The sequence below is a fragment of the Hippocampus bargibanti genome, linkage group LG20 (genome assembly GCF_051943395.1).
Source record: "Hippocampus bargibanti isolate YZ-2025 linkage group LG20, ASM5194339v1, whole genome shotgun sequence".
In the NCBI taxonomy this organism is placed as follows: Eukaryota; Metazoa; Chordata; class Actinopteri; order Syngnathiformes; family Syngnathidae; genus Hippocampus; species Hippocampus bargibanti.
In genome coordinates this window covers 2,567,724-2,579,778 of record NC_142753.1, presented here as the reverse complement: position 1 = coordinate 2,579,778, position 12,055 = coordinate 2,567,724, and the positions used below count along the sequence as shown (strand labels likewise).

Sequence of the window (12,055 nt, the reverse complement as noted above, 5' to 3'; positions counted from 1 at the left end):
CTCCGGTTTCCTCCCACACTCCAAAAACATGCATGGCAGGCAGATTGACCACTCCAAATTGTCCCTAGGTGTGAGAGTGACTGTTGTACGTCTTTGTGTGCCCTGCGATTGGCTGGCAACCAATTCAGGGTGTCCCCCGCCTCGTGCCCGAAGACAGCTGAGATAGGCTCCAGCACCCCCCGCGACCCTAATGAGGAATAAGTGGCACGGAAAACAATTCCCCCCTCTTCAATTGCTGCTGTGGACTGCAAATTTTCCCATTGCGGGACGAATAAAGGTATTCTGATTCTGAAAATGGATGGATGGATGGACATTTTGCTCCTGCTGACTTTATTTTAATACAATTTCTCAAATACAACCTCCTGCTCCCTCCTGCCTGCTTTTTGGGATCCGCACCCGCCATTACCACCATGCAAAAACGTGACAGAATTACCCGACCAACCATCGGATCCCGCAGGTACAACGGACCCGTCTCATTTCCACCCTGCGCTTGGCAATGCTACGTCCACGTTAGCCCACGCCTCGTCGAGTTTGAATTGCGTCACTCGACGAGCCGTAACGTCCACGTCAACGTCTGGCTGAGACCTCCTTCCACGTGGCCGTCCAGGGTGACACTGTGTGTCTGGCAGTGCACGCCCACGTCCAGCCACGCTGTCGTCGTGCATGACGAATTGAGTCGCATCCACGACGAGCCGTGCAACGTCCGCGTCAACGTCAGTCCGAGACCCCACTCACCGCTGGATTCCGGAGTGGCTCAGGACCGCTCTCGTATCCCCGGTGCCGGGCAGTTCACGCCCATGTCGGCGTCCGGCCGAGACCTGGTCCCATACGGCCGTCTGGGGTGCCACTCTGCGCCTGGCAGTTCGACGTCCGCGTTGAGCCATGCGTCGTCGCGTGAACGTGCGAGAGGGATCACACTCACGCCCACGATGATCCGTGCCACGTCTTCGTCCACCCCAGGCCGAGTCCTGTTCCTATCAGGCCGCCGCCCGTCGTATGCTGGAGAGGCAGCGGTTGCCATCTCCACCATTGTTCCCTGGCAAACTTTGTTTTGGGAGACTGTTGGGACTTCTGGAAGCAGCCCCTTGAAGGGGGGGTTCTGTCATGATCTGGTTGGCGACCAACGGGTGGCGCTGTCGGCCCCGCCTGCACCTGCACAGGTGCTGGTGGTCCCGATCAGTGGCGGACTGCCACGTTCGGATTGGCAACCGACGGGTAGCGACGTCAGCCCTGCCTGCAGCCCCGCAGGTGCTGGTCGTTTTAATCAGTGACACTTCAAAGGACTCCCGGCACGACCATCCGGTGTCAGTTCATTGTTTGTTGCATGCTTTGTCTGCAATCGCATGCATTGTATGCTGTGCATGTGTTTGTTTAACCTTGGCGGACTTTTACACTTGGTTTTCTTTTGATACTTTGTATTTTTTTCTGTTCAGCTGATTTTGATGTTTTACATTTTGTTCCTGCTTTTAATACAATTTGTCAAACAACCTCCTGCTCCCTCCTGCCTGCTTTTTGGGATCCGCACCCGTCATCACCACCTTGCAAACCATGACACTTACTTTCATCACTTTGCTGCTGTTAAATGTAAATTTCTCCACTCCGAGACTAATAAAGGCTAATTCAAGACTAATTCAATCCAATCCAATTTTTCCTGTTGGGGCAGGCCCTGCTCTACCCCTCATGCTGAGTCGCCACTGATTGACCTTTGACTAAGATACATTAAAAGACAAGAAAGAAAAACACAACATCAAGACGAGTCCACCTAACACAACAACGACAAAAAAATAAAACCCAGGAACAACCTTAACTGAGCCATTTTCTCGACAATGGCGTGTTTCACACCATCCAATTGAGTCTCTTACAACATTAACAAAATGATCTTGTCACTCAGAGGAGCTCGAAGGGCCGGCTCGAAAGCACAAGTTGCCCGACAAGCGGCTGGCTGACAAGTGCAATCTGTCAATGTTCATTCACTCATCAAACTAATCGCACCGCTCTTCAATCGTACCCGTTCATCACAGCCCAGGAAAGGGGTTTCACATGACTTGATCCAGACTGATGGGGCGGAGAATGCCAAACCGAGCCGAGGCGCATGCTGGCGTCGGTAATTCAAATGGGCCGTCATGGGGGAAATCTGTGAATTCGATACTGTCAGTAAAAATAAAACGCGTGAATGACCGTGTCGGCTTTGATCGGCGCAACCGAAGGGGTGGAGTAAGAATAAATAAATAAAATGATTACATGAAAATGCATTGATGCTTTCTAGATGAATATTAAATGAGTGGGAACAGAACGAAGCATGAATTTTAGTTCTTGCATTCAGTTCCATCACCTACCCTACTCTTGCCGCGCTGAAAACTCTGATCAGTACTGAATAGAATAAAATACAATACAAATGGATTTATATATAATATATATATTTGTATATATCATATACAGCACAGGTGTCAAAGTCAAGGCCCGCGGGCCAAATCCGGCCCTCCATATCATTTTTTTCGGCCCGCGAAAGCAAATCAAACTTGTTAATTCCATGACGATTGCTAAAATCTGAGCCAAAATTTCATATTTTTGGATGTCAACCACAATAAAAGTCATTATTCTTGACTTCAGATTTGAAAACGAGTTATTCAGTAATTTGCTGTGTGCTCTATATGTAATATTTGAAGGAATTTAAACATTCTAATGGGTTCCCCAAATTCATAACGGCCATCGAGAGGAAACCATAACTACAATGTGGCCCGCGGCAAAACATGACTTTGACACCCCTGATATACAGGAAATATAGGCAGTCACAAAGATGTGGGAAAGCACTAGGGAGTAAAACTAAGATCAAGTCAGAATCATGCTGAGGAAAATGCAAAAAGTACAAGTGAGTTTTGAGGCGGGTTTTGAGGATGGGCCGAATGTTCAGTGGCAGGTCATTCCAGAGAGTGGGACCAGAAACGGAAAAGGCTCGATCCCCTCTGAGTCTCCGTTTAGTTTTTGGCACATCTAATAATGTCTGGTCAGCAGAGCTGAGGCGCCGGGAAGGTGCGTAGGGGTGGATGATTTCAGGCCATTAAAAGATTTGAAAACAAATAAGATCTTGAAAAGAACTCTAAAATGTACAAAGAGCCATTGAAGGGATGCCAGAGGAGGAATTATGTGCTCCCTCTTACGAGTACCAGCCGAGAGGCGAGCAGCAGCATTCTTGACAAGACTGCAAAGTTTAAGCCCATTACAGTAATCAAGACGAGATGTGACAAAGGCATGAATTACTGCTTCAAGGTGCTCATGAGAAAGGAGAGGTTTGATTTTAGCCAGCTGCCGAAGAACTTTTACGCATCAGCTCACATTTTGTTACCATGGTACAATGCAGTCCATCACAGAGGACCATCTCACCCGAGTCTCACATGGCCAGCCAAATTAATTATGGATGGACCATTCCGGCATTATTACATCCTAACAGCGGCGTTTTTTTTCAATCCCGAAAAGATCGATGTTATCGAATTACCCTAATCTTTGACTTTACCGGAATTCTAAGACTATATTCATGGAGTAAACAATGACCGGGGCCAGGCAGGCGGCACAACTGTTTCTGATGTCGCGTCTGATTGCATCAAAGCGCTCTCTCTTTGTCATCCTCGGTTTTATCTGGCACTTTTTGAACAAAATGGCCTCGAAGCTGGAAATTGCCTTTAATGCATCATCAAGGGTACCGTAAAGCCGCCTTATGATTCATCTTTCTATTCATATCCAACCCTAGACTATTGCCACGCCATACAGTACAAGAACAATATACGTACTTCTGGCAGAAGTACGTATATTGGGGTCACACTCGGGACGAGAAGTCCATCTCCAGTCAACACGGTGGACACTAAAGCATTCCGAAAGTGTCCTCGGTTTACAGCACAAGGTCTTCTCTCACTCCCCCCTGAGAACTCGCCAGGAGGAATGCATAAAACATGGCTGAACCATCTTCACTGACCTCCATATCAGCCAGTCTCTCAGGGCCAAAACATATTTTTGACAGTCACCACCGGACATGTGATTTGGGGTGAGAGCAGGGGTGTCTGTAGGATTGTCTGGTAAAAATCTGACTTTGACCTTTTGGGCTTTTACCTTTTCCTAATTAGGCTGTTTAATTTCACGCTATGATGCGCCCCTTTCTCATCCTGATGCAGAACCTCATTCACCCAGGTTGGTCTCTAGTAGTTTTTTTAAATACATTCTCGGTCGTGGCCTTTTCACAGTGACTTAGAAGTTGTAGGTGGCTGCCTGGTGGGTCGCCACAGACAATTGATGACCCCCCCAGGCACCCATGATCGTTTAACTGCTCCCCTCACACTTGACGGACGGCATTCCTGGCGCAAATCTGCGCGACACGTAAAAATATGCGATATGCAAAGAAACGGCCACCAAATGATCGCCGTTTTGAGCTACCTCTATGTTTAACGACGGCTTTGTCTCTCCTCCCGCTGCTAAACACCGTCGTTCGCCGACCTCGCCTGCTTTGCATTTCCGATTAATGATTCCCGGCAACGCTGTTCTCTCGACATGCCGTGATCCTGATCTGAAACATTGTTTGCTCAGTCACTCACTTTCACGGTTCATGAGCGGGTTGATGAATATTGCGATTGTTCTTCTTTGCCTCGTTGCAGATATCAGACGGGGTAGATATGAAATTAGCCGTTTGCTGCCTTTGGATCCTTTGCTCTCTCTTAGTGGTATGTATACATCGGTATTCTATGCAGACAATGTCTTAACATTGACTTTTCCTTTTTTTCATTAGACAGACTTTTTCTTTTTTGGATAATCAATATTCACTCAACCTGAACTTTTTATCATGATTCAAAAGATTAGATGTAAGATGGTGCCGCAAAAGTGTCTGCCTTTACAGCACCTCCTATATTTTCCTCCTATTTCATCTTTTTCCTAGCCTCTTCCTTTCATAACTTTGTTGCTGTGAATTGTGAATTTCTCCGCTGTTAGATTTATAAAGGTTAATTTATTTTAATCTAATGTATGTTATGTTATGTTATGTTATGTTATGTTATGTTATGTTATGTTATGTTATGTTATGTTATGTTATGTTATGTTATGTTATGTTAATCCAACCTAAAACATGTTTGGAAACAAGAGTACCTGTATTTGTAAATGGTCCTTATCTTTACCTTTAACTGAATATACGTAATTTTAAAGTCACATTGAAGCTTTATATCTCACATTGTTTATCTATTTATTTATTTTCTCCAAATGAGTTTAGTCACAAGGTTATGTTTCATTTTTGGGATGCAGGCAATTTAAAACGTTAGAGTGTGACATGAAATTTAATTTAATTTAATTTAACCTAAAACATGTTCATAAACAAGAGTACCATCCAGAATTGCGAGTTTGAAGAAAAGGGCGCCCATTCTGAAATGTATCATCTGTATTTGTTTAAGTTTTCTAAATTGTTTATTTTTAGGGGTTCGAAGTGCTTGTATTTTAAGTTTTAATGTCTCTTTTTTATCGGTTAAAAATAATCCCTCCTCCACCGATGCTTCCATCTGATCTTGGTGGTGGCCTGGTGGTCGTATGTATGACGTCATTTACTTCAATGATTGGAGTGACATCATATGTACGGCTGCTAAACTGCTACACGGGACCTCAGCGAAACCGGTGACGGCCTTTGGGTAACACTCGGGGGCATCTGTCTTTAAATTTCTGAACGATGAGGAAGAAAAGTTTGAGATGAGTAGTTTTTTTTGTTCCTCAGACTGAATTTTTGCAAGTCATAACTAAATGGCTCGATGTCTCCCCCCCCTCCATCTCCCTTCATTGAGCTCCATTATCAAAATCAGTCTTTTTCATCTCTTATTTCCTCCAAAATGCAAACAATACAGGGCGAGATGAGAACCCTTTGAAGGAAAAAAAGTGCTTTCTTAGGAAAACATCTTTTGGATGAATGTCCTAGACGGTGAATGATGAAAGTTTTCAAAGCGGAAAAGTCCTCCAACCCCGCTTTGAAACATCCCATTTCAGTTTTTTTTAGACGACACAAAGAACAAACATGATCTTCATTATCATCGAGGTGTGAAATTGACAGGTTTAGATAACATCGTGACGGCTTGCATTTACATATCAACGCATATCCCACCAGGATGTTTTTGTTTTTTTTCCTGCTCGCTCTCATGTCTAGGCTATGTTTTTGTGTATTTTTTTCTCCAACAGTGCAAGGTATCGGCTGGCACCGACTCCTTTCCTGAATCATCACTCACACCAAGAAAGAGCAAAGAGAGATGGGAAGAGGCGAGGGAAAGTCAATACAGATGTCTTAATATGTCCAACAAAGACAGTCGGCAAAACAGGACCGGTGAGAAGCCCCAAAAACAGCTATGTCATGTTTAAACACTATTGACTGACTGCTTTTTTTTTAACGTTGCCTTAATCAATGTAAAAACAATTATTAAAACCTAACCCCTACGTCTGTGTAAGCTCTCAGTCGTACAGGAGTGGTCCATCGATAAAAAGGTTTTTCAGCCGTCATCTGTACTTATTTGAAGGTGTCGGACGTTTCGCTTCTTATCGAAGAAACTTTGTCAGCAAACTAAAGTCTTACTGGTAGTTTAGGCCCTATATCTAGTCTTTTTATGTATAATTAGTTCCGTTTAGTACGATTCATGGTTTTTACGATAATTACATTTCAGACCTATTGTACTTATTATCATTATTATTATTAGTAGTAATAGTAATATCGCTATTATTATTATTATTAGTGTTAATTTAGCAGTTTTGAGCTTTCGTGTGCTTAAAGGACTTTGAAGTTCTGTTTGTGATGTACTATAGGGAAAGATCATTTAGATATACTGTGACTGGAAGATAAAGCATCTTAAAGGACTGGAGTTCTGTTTGTGATGTAATGTAAGGAAAGAGATGCCCATTTCACAGTAAGATCAGAGCATTGTCATCAAATGGTGAGTATAGTTTTTGCTTTTTTGAATGTTGCTGTGCCGATTACCATTTTGTGTTTGGGAGCCTTTTACTGAGCGAGTTGCTTGTTCTGTAGCCACAAAGGGACATATGTCTTCTTGTGCCGGTCCCAAGCCCGGATAAATACAGAGGGTTGTGTCAGGAAGGGCATCCGACGTAAAAGCTTGGCCAAAACAAACATGCGGATCAAACCTCTAAAGATGGAGGACACTGACTTGCTGTGGCGACCCCTCGAAGGGAAAAGCCGAAAGGAAAAGAAGAAGATATATATATATCCCTACTGTCCAAACATGGCGGTGCCGGACTCTGCTATGATAGGTCCCTGCTCTCAGGTTGGGGGGAGCAGAGGACCTGCAGCTGCTCCACTGATAGTTCCTATCGTTCTGGAGTCAAAACATATCAGGAGAGCACTCACAAACTGTGGGTACCCTCAGTGGTCATTTAACAAATGTCAGAAAGAAAGAATAGGGAATGAAACCAAAAATTCTGAAGATACAAAAAGGAGAGGAGGAGCAGTACCTTACATTGCAGGAGTTTCTGAAAAATTACAGTACTTTGGCAACCCAAAATTCCTACTTATTTCAAACCGATAAACACTTTAAGGCAAAAATTTGTGCATCCAAAAGATAGGCTGCCAAATGAAAAACAAAGTAATGTAGTTTATTCAATATATCGTAAGAATGAAAATTGTAAAGAGCAGTACATTAGGGAGACAGATTCTCAAAAAAAGACTTTATCAACATTGCAGGGATAATACTAGTGGGCCTCAATCGGCAGTACATGTGCACCTAAAAGCTAGCAACCTCTCATTTGACGACAATGAGGTTAAAATCTTAGCGAAAGAACATAGACGGTTTGAAAGGGGAGTAATAGAAGCGATTTTCATAAAACAACTAAATCTTCCTTAAACCGGTTTGGTGGGGTGAGGTTCAATTTGGATCGTTCATACAATAGCCTGCTTAGGCAACATAGGATTAGTAATACTGATGAGGTGATACCGGTCGAAGTGGGGCAATCAGGCCAGTCGTTAGTCAGAACGATAGGAACTATCAGTGGATCAGCTGCAGGGGGTAGTCCTTTGCTCCCCCCAACCTGAGAGCAGGGACCTATCATACCAGAGTCTGGCACCGCCATTACTGGACAGTAGGGATATATATATAGGGCCTAAACTACCAGTAAGACTTTAGTTTGCTGACGAAGTTTCTTGGATAAGAAGCGAAACGTCCGATACCTTCAAAGAAGTACAGATGACGGCTGAAGAAACATTTTCATCAACCTAACCCCCATTTATTTGTTTCTTTCTTTAGTGGGGACATTCTGTGGAAAAATGTGGGACGGCTTTTTGTGTTGGGAAGAAGCCGCAGTCGGTGTATCTCGGACACAGAGATGTCCCAGTCACCTTCCCGCCGGTAAGATTTCTCACATCGGTTTTCGACCAACAAATCTGGATGCGTTTCTAAGAGCGAAAAACTGGAAGGTGATATGAAAACTAACATTGGACATGCTTTAAATAGGTGGAGCAACTGCAGTGGTCACGTTGGGACACACCAATGTTCATAAATGTTTGTCAGTTAGCACCCCGTCCTTGGTTGTCTCAATTTGCAGGATACGTGACGAAATATTGCGACCGACGAGGTGAATGGCTACCAAGTGGATCCACCTGCCAAGAAGCCTCAAAGGATGGAACCAAGGTACTTGAACAACTTCAAAGTACCGTATTTTCTGGTGTATAAGGCACACCCAAAGCCTTGATTGTCTTCAGAATATGAACCCGCGCCCTATACGCAGGTACGGCTTATATATTATAAGTAATATTGAGCCACAAAAGGTCTGGCAACGACTGTCACCAGCCGCCGACTCCATTTCCCTCTGTAGAAGAAGTCGTGCGTAACTCCAGCCTCTACTTGGCACATTATAATGCATGTGGTGTGCCTTATATTTGGAAAACGTTTATATATTTTATATATTTATATACAGTGAGACCTCAACTTACGAACACCTTATCTTACGAACTTTCCGTCTTACGAACGTCAAATTTATGAAAATTGGGAAACCTTATAATAAGCACTATTTTCATAATACACACCCACCACGGCTGGTGGAGTAATCTTCGGCGGAAGAACACCAAAGCACACGACCTTCGGATTTGGCGGAGTGATCTTCGGCGGAAGAACACGACCGAATAGCGCTCCAGCAGGCGCGACTTTCCACACCCCCTCTCATTGAATGCACACGTCCATCGCCTACTTGGAGCTTTTTGCTAATAATTTTACTATGATGGGACCGAAAAAACACCACCACAGGCTCGTGTTCAGCCCAAGAAGATTACCGTCGCTGAGAAGAAGGAGATAATTGAAAAACACGAACGAGGTGTTCGTTTGTGTGATTTAGAGGCAGAGCACGGCTACCATTCTCCGGAACAGAGAAGCCATCAAAGGTGTGTGTGTTGCAAAAGGTGTTTCCGTGCTCTCAAAGCGACGGTCTCGGACAATCGAAGAAGTTGAAAAACTTCTGTTAATTTCGATTAACGAAAAGCAGCTATCCGGCGACAGCGTGAGTAAAGCTATTTTATGCGAAAAAGCACGGCTAATTCACCCCGATATCGCCATGCGCCAACCTGGAAGTTCAGCGCTTATTGAGGATTTTAAAGCCAGTAACGGATGGAGGAGATGGCTGCAGCATCAAGTGAGCTCATAAAGGCAATGTTGGCAAAGTGGAATGATGTGCAGGCTTTTACCGAACAGTTCCATCCAGAAAAGACTGTGGCTATGACAATCATCAACATGATGAACGATAATGTGATGCCTCAGCTTCGTAAGACCTTACAAGTCAGAAAGCAACAGGTGTCAATTAAGAGGTTTTTAATCAGCAAAAATGATGGAGTCTCCAAAGAAAAAAGAAGAGAAGCCACACCAGAGGTTAAGTTACCAACAGTCCTTATGGAAGGTGACTCTTCTTCCATAAGCCATCAACGACCATCAAAAGGGTAAATAAAACATTATTTTACAGCACAGTTTATTTCTTTAATTATAGTCCTCATGTAATGTAATGTAGCCACAAGAGGGCACAAGCCAGTGTCTTATTGTGCCGGTCCCAAACCCGGATAAATTCAAAGGGTTGTGTCAGGAAGGGCATCCGACGTAAAAAAAACGTTGCCAAAACAAATATGCGAATCAAACCTATGAATCCCATACCGGATCGGTCGAGGCCCGGGTTAACAACGGCCGCCATTGGTACTGTTGACCTTTAGGGTGCCAGTGGAAAATGGACTACTGTTGGTCGAAGAAGGAGAGGAGGGAGGTGTGCCCGGAGGAAAGGAGAGAAATGGAACGCCAATAGTATAGAACTAAGAGTACGAACTTTGAATGGAGGAAGAATGACAGGTAAAGGTAGAGAGCTGGTTGACATGATGCAGAGAAGGAAGGTAGACATACTGTGTATCCAGGAGACCAGGTGGAAAGGGAGCAAGGCTAGAAGCTTAGGGTCAGGGTTTAAGTTGTTCTATCATGGTGAAGACAGAAATAGAAATGGAGTTGGGGTTATCTTAAAAGAGGAGTTTGTTAGGAATGTCTCAGAAGTAAAAAGAGTATCAGATAGAATGATGAGTCTGAAGCTAGAAATTGAAGGCGTGATGTTCAATGCTGTTTGTGGGTATGCCCCACAAGTAGGATGTGAGCTGACGGAGAAGGAGAAATTTTGGTTGGACTTTGATCAAGTCCCACAGAACATCCCGAGAAGTGTGAGGGTTGTAATTGGTGGAGACTTCAATGGACATGTTGACGCAGGAAACAAAAGCTGATGAGGAGGTGATGGGCAGGTTTGGACTCCAGATGAGGAACGCTGAAGGACAGATGGTGGTTGACTTTGCTAAGAGAATGGAAATGGCTATTGTGAATACTTTCTTTCAGAAGAGACAGGAACATAGGGTGACCTACAAGAGTGGAGGCAGAAGTACACAGGTAGACTACATTTTGTGTCAACGGCGCCATCTAAAGGAAATCAGTGACTGCCAAGTAGTGGTTGGTGAGAATGTAGCCAGACAGCATAGGTTGGTGGTGTGTAGAATGACGCTGGCAGTGAGGAAGATGAAGTAACCAAAGGCTGAAGTGAGGACAAAATGGTGGACGTTGAAAAAGGAAGAGTGTTGCATGACATTTAGGAAGGAGGTAAGACAAGCACTGGGTGGGCAAGAGGTCCTTCCAGATGACTGGCAAACTACAGCGAACATAATCAGAGACACAGGTCGGAAAGTACTTGGTGTATCGAGTGGGAGAAAGGTAGATAAGGAGACTCGGTGGAGGAATAGGGAGGTGCAGGAGTATATACAGAGAAAGAGGTTAGCAAAGAAGAAGTGGCACACTGAGAGGACGGACGAGAGTAGACAGCAGTACAAGGAGATGCAGCGCACGGTTAAAGTAAAGGTGGCAAAGGCCAAACAAGAGGCCTATGATGACTTGTATGCTCGGCTGGACAGCAAGAAAGGTGAGACTGATCTTTACAGGCTGGCGAGACAGAGAGACAAAGATGGTAAGGACTGCAGCAGGTTCGGATAATTAAGGATAGCGATGGCAATGTATTAACAGGTGCCAGTAGTGTGATGGCAAGATGGAAAGAGTACTTTGAAGAATTGATGAATGAGGAAAATGAGAATGAACAAAGAGTAGAAGACGTGACTGTTGTGGACCAAGACGTAGCAAGCATTAGCAAGGATGAAGTGAGGAGGGTGCTGAAGAGGATGAAGGGGGGAAAGGCACTCGGGCCTGATGATTTACCAATCGAGTATGGAAATGTCTTGGAGAGGTGGCGGTGGTGTTCCTGACTGGGTTTTTCAACAAGATCTTAGATGGTGAACAGATGCCTGAAGAATGGAGACGAAGTGTACTCGTGCCCATTTTTAAGAACAAAGGAGATGTGCCGAGTTGGACTAACTACAGAGGAATAAAGTTGATGAGCCATATAATGAAACTCTGGGAAAGAGTAAGACTAAGAGCAGAAATGAACATTTGTGAGCAGCAGTATGGCTTCATGCCAAAAAAGAGTACGACAGATGCAGTGTGTGCTTTAAGAATGCTGATAGAGAAGATCAGAGAAGGTCAGAAGGAAT

At 44.2% G+C, this 12,055-nt stretch overlaps 1 protein-coding gene across 4 annotated transcripts in view; it reads left to right on the top strand.

The window, feature by feature from the left end:
• calcr (calcitonin receptor) overlaps nucleotides 1-12,055 on the top strand; it is a 48,775-nt gene that overhangs the window by 19,299 nt on the left and 17,421 nt on the right. For 3 of the 4 annotated variants that reach the window (XM_089023257.1, XM_089023256.1, XM_089023258.1), the window contains exons 2-5: nucleotides 4,641-4,706; nucleotides 6,193-6,334; nucleotides 8,259-8,360; nucleotides 8,557-8,642. In XM_089023257.1, coding sequence (XP_088879383.1) covers nucleotides 4,659-4,706; nucleotides 6,193-6,334; nucleotides 8,259-8,360; nucleotides 8,557-8,642 — 378 coding nt within the window. In that variant the 5' untranslated portion in view covers nucleotides 4,641-4,658. The remainder of the gene's footprint in view (nucleotides 1-4,640; nucleotides 4,707-6,192; nucleotides 6,335-8,258; nucleotides 8,361-8,556; nucleotides 8,643-12,055) is intronic. The other variant, XM_089023260.1, reaches the window with a different exon arrangement.